General features: G+C 50.0%; 1 protein-coding gene across 1 annotated transcript in view; it reads left to right on the top strand.

The window, feature by feature from the left end:
* ARHGAP35 (Rho GTPase activating protein 35) overlaps nucleotides 1-16,127 on the top strand; it is a 126,066-nt gene that overhangs the window by 103,440 nt on the left and 6,499 nt on the right. The window contains exons 4-5 of the mRNA XM_036416319.2: nucleotides 12,402-12,479; nucleotides 14,393-14,524. Of these exons, the coding sequence (XP_036272212.1) occupies nucleotides 12,402-12,479; nucleotides 14,393-14,524 (210 nt within the window). The remainder of the gene's footprint in view (nucleotides 1-12,401; nucleotides 12,480-14,392; nucleotides 14,525-16,127) is intronic.

Genomic DNA, 16,127 nt, shown 5'->3' with positions numbered 1-16,127 from the left:
CCTGCACTAAGTCAAGAAGCCACACGCTAAAAAAAGTAGTAGTTTACTAAGTTCCTCCCCACGTGGCGAGCAGCTGCCCTAAACAAAGTCTCCGCATTGTCATCCACATTCACCGTAGGCACTTTGTAGAGCTGTTGTGGAGGATTGGTGCGATTGGACCTGCTCAATCCAGTCAGGGATTCCCTGCAGTTAGCCTCGATCGCTGTAATTCTTCCTTTCAGAGAAGGCAGCTAATTTCAGGATAGATACTCCCATCTATCACCGTAACAGTTTAATAGGTGCAGTTACAGCTTGAATACACCAACAGGCTTTATGTAATTGCCACATTTATAATGCTTTGAATTGATGACAAAGTGCTAAAATACGAGGTATGTGGTTTCATTTGCTGTGATTTTTATGGAGGTTCTGTGTTACTTAATCTCTCCCTCCCCTATAATTCTAGGTTTGTTAGCGAGTTGCTTTCCCATTACCCAAATACTTTTAAAACAAAGCTTTCTGTGCTGTTTTTGACAACCTCCTATGTTCCCATTTCTCACCACCCTCCCGTTCTCTGCTTGTTTATTATAAACACAAGTCACTCGCCTTCCAGAAATGCCCCCACGCCATCAGAGAGGGCGGCAGCTCCACTGGTGCCTGTCCGGAGAAGTGGCGGGTTTCCTCAGACCAGTGCCCTGATCGGAACAGCATGGCCTGGCGAGTTGCCTGAAGAGCCCAGCAGCCAGAGAAGGAAAGCTTGTTCCACAGAGGAATTCTGCGCTTCCAGCCAAGACAGAAATAGCGTGGGGGCCCAAATCCCTGAGACAGTTCCGACAGGCCCTCCTGGCCTGGCTGCTCCACTTGCACTTTCCCTCGGCAGCAGCGAGCTCAGGGGGACGGGCCGCTCGCCCTGGGCCAGCTGAGAGCAGACAGGCTGTGGCCGCCCCACACGCAGGGCAGCAGGCTGTTCCCGGAGCGTGGCCAGGGAACTGTGGTGCCAGGGTCAGCTGCCGGTCCTTCCCTGGACTTCATGGAGCTGGCCTGACTGTGCCATCGAACTGTGCCCTGGGAGAGCTAATTTGGCTGTTCTCCTTCCTCCCTCGTGTGTGCGCGAGAGGCGGGTGCAGGTCTCCACCAAAGCCAAACTGTGTCCCTGCTCCCTAAAAGTGAACCCCCCGATGGGGAGAGCACGCCTAGCAGAGGACTGCCCCAGGTGAATGACGGCGCCCTGGGACTTCCTAGGGAGCAACTAGGTCAGTGAAAGCAGACATAACCAGTCCCTACAGCAGGGTGGGGAACCTTTTTCTGCCAGGGGCCATTTGAACAGTTATAATATCATTTGAGGGTCATACACAATTATCAACTTAAAAATTAGCCTGTTATATTTGGTCAAACATTTAACTCACCCCTCATCCCTTGGCAGAGCCAGACCAAATGATTTCGGGGGCCTCACATGGCCCAGGGGCTGGATGCTCCCCATCCCTGCCCTAAAGGAAGGTGAGAAGGGAGGCGGGTACACTTACTGATGGAGTGTTCCCTGTGCCGGCCAGGCCCTGAAGGCCTACCCATGCCTGAGGGTTGAGGACAAACTCCTTCAGTCCACTCCCTCCCTCTCTTCAACCAGAGAAGCCGCCCGTATATTTTCAGGCATATGTCCCTCCTTCCCTCCTCTGCATTGCTAGTTACTGAGTGACTTCAGGAATGAGTTGCTATGCCAAGTCCAGGTACACAGGGGGGCGATGGGAAAACACTGCCTGCTCTCAGGCCTGCTGGGGTGCAGCCTTCAGCAGATAAGCACACAGCCGTATGGTGGTTTTCAGAGTGTGCCCAGTGCTGTATACGACAGGTATGGAGGTGGTGGAGGGGGTGTTAAACACAGGCTCTGGAGTCCGGCTGCTTGGGTTTGGATACAGCCCCACCATTGGCTTGCCACGTGGCTCAGTTTTCTTCCGTTGTAAAAAGGGAATAATAAACTGATGGTATACACTGACTCCCTGGGTGTGAGGGCTTGCTGAGACGAGGCAGGTGGAATGTTTATCACTGTGCCTACGCAGAGTGTAAGCACTGCACAGGTCTACGCAGTTACTGTTCTAACGGACTTTATTAAGATCAGGGGGGCAAGGGAGACCACTTTGAAGGAGCAATGGTTAGTCGGCCAAACACTGGAGGTAAAAGTAGAAGGAATGGCCTGTAGGAAGGCCCTGAGCCAGGAGGGGGTCAGTCCCTGAAAGCCCAGGTGACTAGAGTGAAGTGGGGGCGGGGAGGGTGAGAACACAGGCCTGGGCAGCAATGCATGCCACCCAGGCCATGTGTGGAGAAGTGTGTGTTTTATCCTGGAGTGGAAGAGTCATATGCCAGCTTTCCTGCCAGAAGACTATAGGTTTCTAACCTATAAACAATGCTCTTTCTTAGTGAGGGAAGAGAGAGACCAGGAAGGAAGGACACTGGCTGTCCTTGGTGACATCGCTGTTGCTTTCGTGGTGTTTTGGATATCAGAAGCGGAAAGACATTAACCTCTGCCCTCATTAATGCTTGGGAGGAATCTGGCCTGACCTCAAGGAGCTTTTGTACAAGTGGAAGAGAAGTTGGCATGTATGCATGGAGATGGTGGTGATGGTGGCGACATACTATACCTGTGTGCTGGTTAGGACTGTTTCTTTGTTGGTAGTTCTTTGTTTAGCCAACGAGACCCCTCACGGTAGTGTTACCAGCTCCACCTCCAGAGTCACTGCCATTCCTGGGCTTACACTCGTGAAATCACACTCAGAGCCCAGAAGACGCTGGCCCTCTTGACAGGAGGGCCCCCAGCTGCCCGTGGCTTTGACATTTGTGGCCGCTTTGCGGGGTGCAGCCTGCTCACCTCGATTATGGATCACACTCCTCTGTTCTCCATCCTGGGCTGCCCGGAACAGGCAGTGTCAACTCTGGGCCGCTGGCGTGAAGTTCACTTGGTCATTGTGGTTTCTTAAACACAGCGATTGGGGTATGCATTTTCTTGAAAGTCAGGAAAAAAACAGCCCCTTGTTAGGCTCAGCAGGGTCCAGAAGCCCGCTTTCACAGTTAATGACAGTAAGTACATGGGGAGCTTAGAAAGGATCAGCCAGATGCTAGAGCCATATGATGCCCCAGACCTGGTGTGATATTTTCATCTCTTCCCCTCCAGATCCCTCTCCCTTCCTCCCAGCCTGGAGATGGGTGACACGGCCGTGTGTACATACAATGGCGTTGGAAATTTACAAAGCCGCAGTGCCGCGTTGTGGGGCTAACACCCGGTCAAGCAGTCATAATAGAGTGTCAGTGGCATTCTGGCGTGGGGAGAAAGGAGGTCTGGCATTGCCAGGAACAGATCTTGATTGACGAGGGAATTACCGAGGAAAGACAGCTAACAAAGGGGCACTGGAGGGGGCAGAGTGACCCTAGTGTTCAGGGAATAGAAGAGCCAGAAAATCATTCTGAGCACATCCAAAACAGGAAGGCAGCGGGGAGATTTGGTGGAGCCTCTGTAATGTTATCAATAGTAGAACTTTATTGTAGGAATAAAGCCAGGACACTTGCCATTGGCTGCTTCTGTGTGGGAGGAGGCCGCAGTTTTCCTCCGGCTCTTCCTCCTCAATCCTCCATTGACAGACAGAACACTGAGGGGGTGTGAACCAAGACATGAATGCACATGAGTAAACAGGGGAGGAGTGGAAAATTCTTACAGCCCATAATGAATCTGGCATTGATGGGATGTACCCTTCATACAGTGTTCAAGGGAAAAGGGGACAGGGGTTAACATTGAGATAGTAAAATAATGTTTAAATGCGCGATCATTGAGGCAGAGACTGGAGTGAGCCAGTTTAAATCCTGCCCCCACCACTTTCTAGCTCTGGGGCCTTGAGTAAATGGCTTAGCCTCCCGGAGCTCCCTGTGCTGTCCGTAAAAAGGGAATAAAGCCCAGCTGGCGTGGCTCAGTGGTTGAGCATCGATCTATGAACCAGGATGTCACAGTTGGATTCCCAGTCAGGGCACATGCCCAGGTTGGGGGCTGGATCCCCGTTGGAGGGGCGTGCAGGAGACAGCAGATCAATGATTCTCTCTCATCGTTGATGTTTCTATTTCTCTCTCTCTCTCTCCTTCTCCTTTTCTCTCTGAAATCACTAAAAGTATATATTTTTAAAAAGGGAATAAAAATATCTATCTCAATGAATTATTGGGTGGATTCACTGTGATAATTCTAGTGAAAGAATTTAGGAAAGTGCCTGGTCTTTTTAAATTATTATTATTTCAGTGTTTGGCCTTTTATATTGCTCCCTTCCTTATGTGTAATGTCCGTATTCACATAACGACAAAGTCATTAGCCACCGATGTTTGATGGCCCAGGCTCTGAGAGGTGGAGGGGTTTGTCCCCATCACGCAGCCACCATAAGACAGAGCCACAGTCAGAACTGAGGTCACTTGGGTGTCGAAGCCTATGCATGTTTTTAAACATTTTCCTGTAGACTGGCCTGTTTTGGCTGAGTCCTAGGCATAGGCCATGCCTACAGGCAGGTGCTGCTCTTGAGGCTTGTTCAGAGTTTAGAGAAGAGAAAAAGAAATGGCAGGCGTTATGCTGTGGAATTGCTTAGGTTACCTCATTGATTCCTGCAGCAGTCCGAGAAAGGAGTTGTTAATCCGTTGTCTAGTCAGATGAGCAGAAGTTAGGGTCAAGATTCGAACCCATGTCTCCCTGACAACAAAATTCTTCCACTTGCTAACATCCTTTCCATTAGGTCACTAGCATAATATTTACTCCCTCAGCCCTTTGCTAGGTCTCCGAAATGCACACCAGCGGGGTATGAAATGGGCACTGTGGATAGAGCGTTGGCCTGCAGACTGAGGGGTCCCAGGTTCGATTCCGGTCACTGTGCCTTCGTTGCGGGCACATCCCCGGTGGGAAGTGTGCAGGAGGCAGCTGATAAATGATTCTTTGTCATTGATGTTTCTAACTCTCTATCCCTCTCTCTTCCTCTCTGTAAAAAGTCAATAAAATATATTTTAGGAAGGAAGGAAGGAAGGAAGGGAAGGAGGGAGGGAGGGAGGGAGGGAGGGAGGGAGGGAGGGAGGGAGGGATGGAGGGAGGAAGGGAGGGAGGGAGGGAAAGGGGCACTGTTTTCTCTGTTGTGCAGAGAAGGAAATTGAGACAGTTGCCCAGGAAGGAAGGAAGGAAGGAAGGAAGGGAGGAAGGGAGGAAGGGAGGGAGGGAGGGAGGGAGGGAGGGAGGGAGGGAGGGAGGGAGGGAGGGAGGGAGGGAGGGAGGGAGGGAGGGAGGGAGGGAAAGGGGCACTGTTTTCTCTGTTGTGCAGAGAAGGAAATTGAGACAGTTGCCCAGGGTCTTACATCAGCAAGTGGCTTCTGCTTTCGACCCAAATACTGTGTGTCGCCTCGTCCCTTCACCTTCCATGGCGGCTGGTGCTGCGGTGTCCTCAGAAGGCGGTGGCCTATAGTGACCCAAAAGGAGAGCCCCCAGAGGTCAGTCCTCGCCGAGACAGTTTGGACTTTTTTTTTTTTTTTTTAATATATTTTATTGGTTTTTCACAGAGAGAAAGAGAGAGGGATAGAGAGTTAGAAACATCGATGAGAGAGAGTCATCTATCAGCTGCCTCATGCACAGCCCCTGCTGGGGATGTGCCCGCAACCAAGGTACATGCCCTTGACTGGACTTGAACCCAGGACCTTTCAGTCCGCAGGCCGACGCTCTATCCACGGAGCCAAACCGGTTCTGGCCAGTTTGGATTTTTTTATGCTCGAGGAGTTTCCTTCTCTCCCTGTGTTCTCAGCACCCCTCTAGCCTGGACATCGGGCCTGCCTGAGCCTTTCCTCTGAGAAGCAGCAGGTCCAGTACATGTGTTTCTTTCCACAAAAGTTGTTGGCAGTTAGGACCTGTCTGGTGTGTGACACTTCAGAGCACTGGCAGCTCCAGTTAAGTTTCTTTAAAGGACTAGAGTGCTGAGTTTTTCTATCTAAATATAGAAAGTAAAAAAAGAAGCCAGTGTGGCTTGGAGGAAGTAGTGATTTGCACTAAGAAGGAAACGGGGGGACTGAGTCCTGGTGTGGCTGAGCAGAGGTGCCGTCTGGCTGCGCTGACTCAGGAAGATTCTGGCCAAGAGCACAGGTGCTGAGACCGGGCGCTTCGGTCCAGGAATAAAAACCAGACATGCCAGGGCAGGAGGTGGTTCTCCCCTTGGTTTCCAAGCTCCTGCTGGTCGCCCGTCCATTTTCCTACTGCCCCTCGTCTGCCCAGTGAGTGCCACAGGCATCTCTCAGGAGCCAGGCCAGCAGCACTCGCTGTGATGGGAAAATCACAGTGAAACAGGCCCGTGGTTAGCCCATTCAGCACCTCATGCTGGCGTCGGTGGGCCACAGCCTTCCTCTGTCACCAAAGTAGTTTTGAGGGAGACTGGCCGAAAGGCTCTGGGAAGGACCAGCTCTGCCATGTGGGTGCTCCGTGAACATTGAAAAGAAGGTCCCTGCTTTTCTCTTGACTATTTTTAAACATTTTATAAAAGTCATACCTGCCGAAACCGGTTTGGCTCAGCGGTAGAGCGTCGGTCTGCGGACTGAAAGGTCCCAGGTTCGATTCCCGTCAAGGGCATGTACATTGGTTGCGGGCACATCCCCAGAAGGGGGTGTGCAAGAGGCAGCTGGTCGACGTTTCTCTCTCATCGACGTTTCTAGCTCTCTATCTCTCTCCCTTCCTCTCTGTAAGAAAAATCAATAAAATATATATTTTTTAAAGTCATTATTTAAAAAAAAAAAAAAAGTCATACCTGGCCAAGGTTAACAGCTTCAGTAGTGCATAAGGGCTTTCTTAAAAGTAAAAGCAGCCCTAGCTGACATGGCTCAATGGTTAGTGTCGACCCGGCACTGAGGGGGTCTCAGGTTCAGTTACTGAGCTGCAGGTTCCAGCAATGGCCCAGGTTGGGGTGTGTGGAGAAGGCACCCGATCAATGTGTTTGTTTTACATCGATGTTTCTCTTTCTCTCTCTCTCTCTCTCTCTTTCCCTCTCCTCCCTCCCCCTCCACTCTCCATAAAAATCAATGGGAAAATATCCTAGGGGAGGATTAACAAAAAAATTAATAATAAATAGCAGTAGTTTTAATTCTTTTTGGAAATGTTTTGTTCCTAAAGTATCTATCGATAGTATTTATTTTTCCTTGTGTATCAAACCCTTCCTCCCTTCCTTCCCCCCTCCCCAAATTTATTGAATGATAGAATTCAGGAGTCAGAGAGACCTTAGAGGCCTGAAATGTATGAAATGCAAAGTCTAGGGCCTGGAGCCTGTATGGTATTATAACAGCCCTTCAGGAGATTTGGATACATGTGCAATTTTGAGAACCAATAATTTAAAACATAAAAGTAAAAAAATGAAGGCTCTAGGATGGGATGGGATTCAAATCTCAGTGCACTCTGATCTTGTGCATGTTACTTACCCCTCAGCCTCTGCATTCCCGTCTCTGAAATGGGATTAGTAATCACCTCTCTGGCGCTGAGGTATGAGTTAATGTAAAATGTATGGTAAGCACTTAGCATTATGTGCCTCGCACGTGGTAAGCAGTCAGTAAATGGTTTATTATTGTTATTACTATCTCTTTAGACCAGATACTTATCTTTTTAAACAGCATTCCAGACAGATGGCTATTCTTGAGGAGGGAGTTCAAAAGCTCTGGCCCATTCCAAGGAGTGACAGCTGTGGCTCTGCATAATTTTATTTACTGAGAGGATATCTGCCTTCCTATCGTTTCCATTCTTAGTTGGAGCTCTGGTCTCGTGAGCCTTTGGAACAAAACTGTTCGGCATGGTAATTTGGATATTTGAAGATAGTGACCTTGGCCATTCTGAACTTTGTCTTGTTCTATTCTCAATGATTAACTTAAACATAAAACAAAGTAGATGTTTGAAACCATTTGGGCTTTTTTTTTTTTTTTTTTTTTTTTTTTTTTTTTTTTTTTTTTTAGCAAAAAGGCCTTTCTCCGAGATTGCCTGAGTAGTGGGGTCTTTGGCGATTTCTGTGTGTAGACATGCCCCACAGTTCAAGGCTGAAGCTTTTCCGGGTGGACGTGTGGGCGTGGAAAGACATTGCGGTTGGGGGCTGCTGTCGGTAAGGACTGTGCCTCCTGCTGGCAGGAGAGCGCCAGTCACCCCTACAGTGCTCTGTGAGGCCTCAGTCCAGCCCCGCCTGCAGCACCCCGGCCCTGTCCTGCTCTGGTTTGAGTCCTTGCTGCCCGTGCCTGTCAGGTGTCCTAGTTCTCACTGCATCCTCACCCATCTCACTGTTGTCACCAGCCCTCCGTTTTACCACCAGCCTTCACGTGTTCAAAGTCTGCTCCACAGTTTTTGTTGTTATTTAATTGCTGTCTAATTAGTAGTTGTGAAAAGTTGTACTGGCCAAGCAAATAATAGCTTTTCTAAATGATGTTATGGTGTTGCGTAGGGCAGCGGTGGAATTACTATTTTAAAATGGGATTTCATAAAGTAAACACGCATCCGCATTACAGGAAATGCTAAGTTGATGATTAATGGATACTGGGGAGCTGGCCTTGCACTTTCAGTGCCTCCCTTTCTGTTATCATGGATCTGGCGAGGTTCCGGCAGCCCTTACCTCTGAACATTTCCAGATAACTAATTTGCACTCTGTGTTCTGCCTTGTGCTGGGCAAGTGGCCATCAGGAGACAGGGCAGAGGACTGCTGTCGGAGCTGAAGGTCAGGGTCGCAGATGATACATAGCCTGAGGCTGAGAGGCTCTGAGGGTGAGAGGGTGCCTCTCCGCACTTCGGAAGCTCCTGCTGCTTGTTTTCTGTGTTGGAGGGGGATGATAGTCCGGTCAGGAGAAGACTACTAGGAAATAGTTTGTTCAGCCCAGTGGTGAAGGTGTGAGCCTGCTGACACTTACCCACCCAGTTCTTGCCCAAATGCCGATGGTTTCAAGTATAAGCATGTGCTGTGTATCACTTAGATGTGAAATAAGTAGGATGTTTAAATACATCTGAGAACCGTTTAGAGAAGTCCTGAGAAAAGAGACCGTTGTAAAATTACTAACGGGATGGTGCACCAGCCCGGCCCCTCGCCTCTGACCTTTGGGTTGACAGCAGTAGGGGACGTGCCATCTACAAAGCTACCAGAATGCCGAGGGCCAGTGGACTTGACTCAAGTGTGGTATTTCTGGGAGGACAGACTGGTCTGGACTTCAGCCTGGGGGATAAATGTCAAGTGACTTCCGGAACAGTGTGGACAGAGGGTGGGAAAGGCCCTGGACTCAGACCAGTCCACCACGGACCGCTGAGCGGGGCGGCCAAGGCCTTTCTGAACCTCACTCTTCTCGTTTGTCTTCTCTTCGTTTAGTAGCTCCTGCCATTGGGGGCTGAGGGTTCAATGGTTTTATCATTTTTTAATAAATGAGTGAGGGTGGTGGGTGCAGGAAAGCTCTTTCATTCCAAAAGAGGGGGGATGGGCAGTGGAAAAGGTCAGCGCTGAGCCGGGTGCATCTGGGGCCTTAGGTTAGACAGTGTCTGTCCCTCTCTCACCGGGTGCAGTGATGGCAGCTCCTTCATAAACTAGACATTGCATCATAGGGTGTCCTTGGGACCGATCCATTAACCCCTTTTTCTCTGGGGTGAAAGACCGGTCTGCACTTAACGGCTGTTAAGCCAGGAATTGATGACTTTAGCTTCTGTGTTCTTCGGAGTTCACCTGCCACTAATCTGGGGCCCCAGGAGCAGGCAGGCTTGATGGGGCCCTCTCTCCACTGCGTGCACTGCCTTCTGGTGTGTGTGCAGTGGCAGCTCAGGGCACTTCCTCAGTGCCAACAGCGGCCAGAGCTGCTCGAAGCCAGTCTTCAGAAGGGACCGGGATTGGTTTGGCCCTGAGACCCCATCTTGGTTTCCACGGGGACTTAATTGTCCTCTAGACTATGATGTAAGGGGGCAGCAGTGGGCTTTCCTTCCCTGGAAGGGAGATGGAGTCAGTGGACAGTGCTTGGACAGTGCTTAGAATCTGCGCAGCCAAGGGGTGGGAGTGAAGTGTGGAGGCCTGCAGTCGCTCAGTTGAAGCTTTATATTCTTCTATGCTATTTAGTTGAATTTTAGTATTGGGCTTATTTCCTTACCTAACTCGGTACACCTGGTAAATTCCAGAAGAATCACAGAGTTAAATGTTTTTTTAAAAAGATATGAAAGAGCCGAAACCGGTTTGGCTCAGTGGATAGAGCATCAGCCTGAGGACTCAAGGGTCCGGGTTCGATTCCGGTCAAGGGCATGTACCTTGGTTGCGGGCACATCCCCAGTAGGGGTTGTGCAAGAGGCAGCTGATTGATGACTCTTTCTCATTGATGTTTCTAAAGCTCTCTCTCTCTCTCCCTTCCTCTCTGTAAAAATAAATAAAATATATTTAAAAAAAAAAAAAAAAAAAAAAGATAGAAAAGACCTAACCGGTTTGGCTCAGTGGGTAGAGCATCAACCTGCAGACTGAAAGGTCCCAGGTTTGGTTTCAGTCAAGGGCATGTACCTTGATTGTGGGCACATCCCCAGTAGGAGGTGTGCAGGAGGCAGCTGATCGATGTTTCTCATCAGTTTCTAACTCTCTAGCCTTCTTCCTTCCTCTCTAAAAAAAATAATCAATAAAATATATATATTTTTTTTAAAGGTGGGAAAGAAGAAAGAAATAGAAACTAAACTAAGAATGGGAAAATCCATATTAGGCATAAAAAACAAAGGAAGGTATCATAAAGAAAGTGACTGGTCTTGAAAACCTGAATTTTTTAAATTATGTACTTTATAAAATGTAATAACAAAAGTAGAAGACCAATAACAAAAAGGCAAAAAATGTAAATGTTTATAACATTAACACAGGCAATTGCTTAATATTCTAAGACTTCTTTCAAGTACAAAATGAGAAGAGCCATTCTTACAGGAAAATAAACAAGAATGTGAATAGGAAATTCACAAAGTAAGAAATACACACTGCCAAGAATCTGTTACAGTTACTAGCTATCCAAAAAAACATAATTGTGGGTTATTTCTAACAGTGAAAACGTGGGAAGACCTAAATGATTAACAATAGGACTATTTTTAAAGTTACTATATCCTTTGATGTCTTTAAAATCATATTGTAAAAAAATAATATTTAATAACTAGAGTAAGTTCACAACATAGTTGGTAAGTGAAAGAGTAGGTTAATAGAATATTATCTCCCTTTTGTTAAAATAAAATAAAATTCAAGAGTATACATCAAACTGGACAAAGTTATCTTTGGCTGATGTATTTCTATATTATTTTGATTTTTTTTTCAAAATCAAGTATTTTTAAGTGAAAAAGAATATGGGGACCTTGGCTGGTGTGTCTAAGTGATTAGAACGTTGACCTGCATACTGTGAAGGGTCGAGGGTTCAATTCCTGGTCAAGAGCATGTACCTGGGTTGTTGCAGGTTTGATCCCTGGCCCTGGTTGGGGGGTGTACAGGAGGTAACTAATGAGTGTATGTCTCACATTGATGTTTCTCTCTTCCCCACTCTCCCCCTTCCATCCTCTCTTCCACTCTCTAAAAATGAATGGGGAATACTATCTAATAAAAGAGTAATATGCAAATTGGCCTTCACCTCAACACACAAGATGGCTGCCCCCATGTGGACATAGGATGGCCACCACAAGATGGCCTGCATGGGAGGGCAGTTGGGAGGAACCAGGCCTACAAGGGAGGACAGTTGTGGGCAATTAGGCCAGCAGGAGAGGGCAGTTGGGGGCGATAAAGCCTGCAGGGGAGGGCAGTTTGGGGGGGACCAGGCCTGCAGGGGAGGGCAATTAGGGGCAATCAGGCTGGCAGGGTAGTAGTTAGGGGGTGATCAAGGTGGCAGGTAGAAGCGGTTAGGAGCAATCGGAAAGGCAGGCAGGTGAGCAGTTGGGAGCCAGCAATCCTGGATTGTGAGAGGGATGTCCTACTGGGATCGGGCCTAAATGGGCAGACATCCCTCGAGCGGTCCCAGATTAGAGAGGGTGCAGGCTGGGCTGAGGTATACACACACGCGCGTGCGCGCGCACACACACACACACACACACACACACACACACACACATATGAGGGGTCCCAGATTAGAGAGGGTGCAGGCTGGGCTGAGGTATACACACATGCGCGTGCACACACACACACACACACACACACACACACACACACACACATGAGGGGTCCCAGATTAGAGAGGGTGCAGGCTGGGCTGAGGTACACACACAAATTTCATGTACCAGGCCTCTAGTAAAAAGAATATGGGGGAAATAGGTTGAAGTATCTAGGAAATTGCTTTAGCCCTTTCCCCTCTCATGGAAGGTGCCTCATGCTCTCACCTTCTCTCGAGTGTCCCCCTCAGTTTCTGCTCTCCACTGCCTGCACCTAAGACACCTGCTTGTTTCTCCTCAGGACTGAGCACTGAAGGCATCTACCGGGTCAGCGGGAACAAGTCAGAGATGGAGAGTCTGCAGAGACAGTTTGATCAAGGTAAGGCCACAGCCCGCCGAGCATCGGAGGCTGGAGCCAGTCAGGGCGGCCACGACAGCCAAACTGCCAGTGGAGCCCCTGAGGGAGCTGCAGTCCAGCCGAGGGTGCTCCTGCCACACACAGCCCAGAGCCAAGGTGCTGGCTGGGTGGCTGAGAAGGAGAACGCATTTGCCCCAGTTAGTGTCGCCTCCGTGGTCACACTGCCCCGGCGGAGGAACTGGCCCTGTCCGCACATGGAAACATCCCCCGCCAAGCCCGTGTCAGCCATCACCTCCCACAGACGCTGTCCGGGCCACCCTGGCACATGCTCCCTCACCACCGAAGGGCCTCGCAAGCTCCCTGGGACTGGGCCGTGCAGGTGTCACTACACGCACATGACACAGTGTTGGTTGAGAAGACAAACTTATTTTACCTGGGCCCCTTCCCACAGGAAGTGCCCTCCCACAAAGTCCCTGCATGAGAGAGAAAGCAAGGGAACATTTTTTTAAAAAATATATTTTATTGATTTTTTACAGAGAAAAAGGGAGAGAGATAGAGAGCTAGAAACATCAATGAGAGAGAATCATCAATCAGCTGCCTCTTGCACACCCCCCACTGGGGATGTGCCCGCAACCAAGGTACATGCCCCTGACTGGAATCGAACCCGGGGCCCTTCGGTCCGAAGGCCAACGCTCTATCCACTGAGCCAAACTAGTCTTGGCGCAAGGGAACATTTTGTGATTAGCTGAGCCTTGGGACTCAGGCTTCTAAAGCTGAACTCTCTTGAATTAGACTTGCTCTTAGCGGGACTCCCATCTCCTAAGCTAGGGCAGCTCTGAGGCCAAATCTATTTCACCTCAACCCTCGGCCAAACCCTGCCTCTTAGCACTGAGCATTCTGTGGACGAGAAGTCTCACCCACCGGTGCCAGCAGCAGAGGAGCCAAAGCAATCAAAGTTCTCAGATGTCACTGGCCAGGGAGGAAGGTAACCCAAGGATCAAAGTGGGGTTAGGCCAAACGCACGGCTGGGCCTGAGGGGACCACGCCAGGCTCAGGAGCCAGGCAGCCGGTGCGGGCTGCGTGACAGAGCAGCTGCCAGGGCACCGCCGGGAGCAGGCTGCCTGCCCGGGCTCCGGCCCTCGCACTGCAGCATCACACTCTGCTCTGCTAACGGCCGTGGGCAGAGGCGACACAAGAGAAGGGCTGGGAAGCATGAGGTCCAAGTAAGGGTATCGCCACGCCCTTAGGTATGCACTTGTACCGAATATGCAAGAATCTGTAACACAGCTCATCCCCCCGACCCCCCAAAATGGGAACAGCTAATGACTATCAGTCCGTCACTTCTTACAAATGAGGAGTGCGTCAAGTCTGAAAAGAAAAAACTAGAGACAGGGGTCAGTGGTGTCATAAGCTGTGAAGGGCCAGAGGGAAAAGAACAAGTCTGTCTGTCCTACCATCATGAGGGATGAAGACGGGGCAGCAATCAAGATTGTTGTAGGTTGTTTTTTTCTTTTTTATTGAATTTATTGAGGTGACAATGCTCAAGATTGTTGGTAATGTGTTTGCAACCCACCAGGAACGTGAGCAGCTTTTTAGGAAAGCCCCTTCCTTTCTTCCCTTGGAGGGATGGCTGTTAGGAAGAGGCCGACACAGGGAGCTGACGGGGTGCACAGAAGGAGGGGTGCGGCTCCTGCTCACAGGGTGACCTCGGAAGGAGTGTTGGCCATCAGCCTCTGCGGATCTGAGAACCTGCTTTTAGTAGCACCAGGGTTGCTGTCTGGTCTGTGGTGATCCTGAGGCCCGGCCCCGGCTCCGGGCCAGCCCTGGGCAGCCCCCAGGGTCCTCAGGGTCTCTCTGACTTCCCCCACGCACGGGCTTCCTTTTGCTTCTGCACAGCTTAGATCGACCTGCCTCACTCTCCCACTTCCTTTCAGACCACAACCTGGACTTGGCGGAGAAAGACTTCACAGTGAACACCGTGGCTGGTGCCATGAAGAGCTTCTTCTCAGAGCTGCCTGACCCCCTGGTGCCCTACAACATGCAGATCGATCTGGTGGAGGCGCACAGTGAGTACCAGCACCCCAGCCTGCCCGTGGCCCCGGGCAGCACCCGCCTGATGCTCTGGGCTCACTGCGGAGAGGGGCGGGCACTGTGGCCCTGGGAGCTGAGATTTAAAGGACACAAGGAGAGGGAACTAACAAGATGACACCAAAGGGGCTGCAAATGAGGCTCCTGCCTTTGTAGACCAGAGGCTCTTTTCTGGGGTCCCCCAAACTCCATGAGTTAAAAGGCCAGTTTGGGTGTCAAATTCAGACTGAATCCGTGCTCCTTTGCTTGTGCATATTGTGATGTTCTCTGACCCTTCGTTTTCTATGTTGCTGTCCCTACTCCTGTTTATGAAATGAGATTAGAAAAGGTACAGAGGTGGCTCCAACAGGCCCTGTTAAGAGGTAGGTGTTACTTTCCATTCCCTGCCCCTGGCTCATGCCTCTGCTCCTGTCAGCCAGCCTCAGAGGGAAAGGGCCAGGGCCAGGGCCCGGCTACATGATCGCGTGGGACTACAGCAGGTTAGCACCTTGTTTTAAGGGCCGTCTGCATGCCGTCCGGCTGCCTGACAGCTGCTCCTGCCTGGCCTGCCTCAGGCCGGGCCTTACCGCTGGCAGCCTTCCCTGGGCTTTGTGTGATTTGGCCGAGGGGACCTGACCTCTCGGAGCTTCCCATGTGTAGCACTTCCTACCCTGTTTAGCCAAAGGCAGCCTTCCTCACTGTACTTCCGGGAGACCAGAGCCCCCAGAAGCCGCCATTGCTCTGCAGCAGAAGGGAGTGTCTGCCAGTGACCAAGGGGTGCTGTTTGTCAGACCCCCCACCCCCGACATTAGTCTCATCTTGTCACTGCCCAACTCAAAGGAGGGAGGATATTTTTGTTTGTTTTCTTTGTGTGTTTTTTAATTTACTTTAGAGAGAGGGGAAGGGAGTGGAATAGAGATAGAAACATTGATGAGAGAGAATCATTAATTGGCTGGCTCCTGCATATCCCCTACTGGGAATCAAACCTGTGACCTCTCGGTTTATGGGTTAACACTCAACCACTAGCAGGACTGAGAAGAGGGAATTTTAAGCAAGCACAATTTTCTCACATGGCTGGTATGGACAGGAATTTGAGGGAGGTCTAAAATCAGCAGAGCTTTGCCCTAACTGGTTTAGTTCAATGGATAGAGCATCGGCCTGTGGACTGAGGGGTCTCGGGTTCAATTCCGGTCAAGGGCATGTACCTTGTTTGGAGGCACATCCCCAGTGAGAGGTGTGCAGGAGGCAGCTGATCGATGTTTCCGGCTCTCTATCCCTCTCCCTTCCTCTCTGTAAAAAAATCAATAACGTATATTAAAAATAAATAAAATAAAATCAGCGGAGCTTTAAGTTCCGGGTCCTGGACTCGTAGTGGCGTCAGTGACTAGAGGTGCTGGCGGAAGGCCACCCTGCACTGAGGTGCCGTCAGGACCTGCCAGCTGCAGGCTCAGGGCCCCTGCGTCACCTTCCTGTGGTCTGCATCCCCGTGATGCTTATTTCCGCACCTGGGTGCTGCCTTCACCGTATTTTATCCACATGGTCTTTGTAGATTAGCATTATTTATAGCTCTTAATCCTGTCCAAGCCCACCAGGATGGGACAG

This window comes from Pipistrellus kuhlii, unplaced genomic scaffold, assembly GCF_014108245.1.
Source record: "Pipistrellus kuhlii isolate mPipKuh1 unplaced genomic scaffold, mPipKuh1.p scaffold_m20_p_55, whole genome shotgun sequence".
Lineage (NCBI taxonomy): Eukaryota > Metazoa > Chordata > Mammalia > Chiroptera > Vespertilionidae > Pipistrellus > Pipistrellus kuhlii.
The sequence above is the reverse complement of the archived record's forward strand: the minus strand, read 5'-3'. Positions and strand labels throughout refer to the sequence as shown.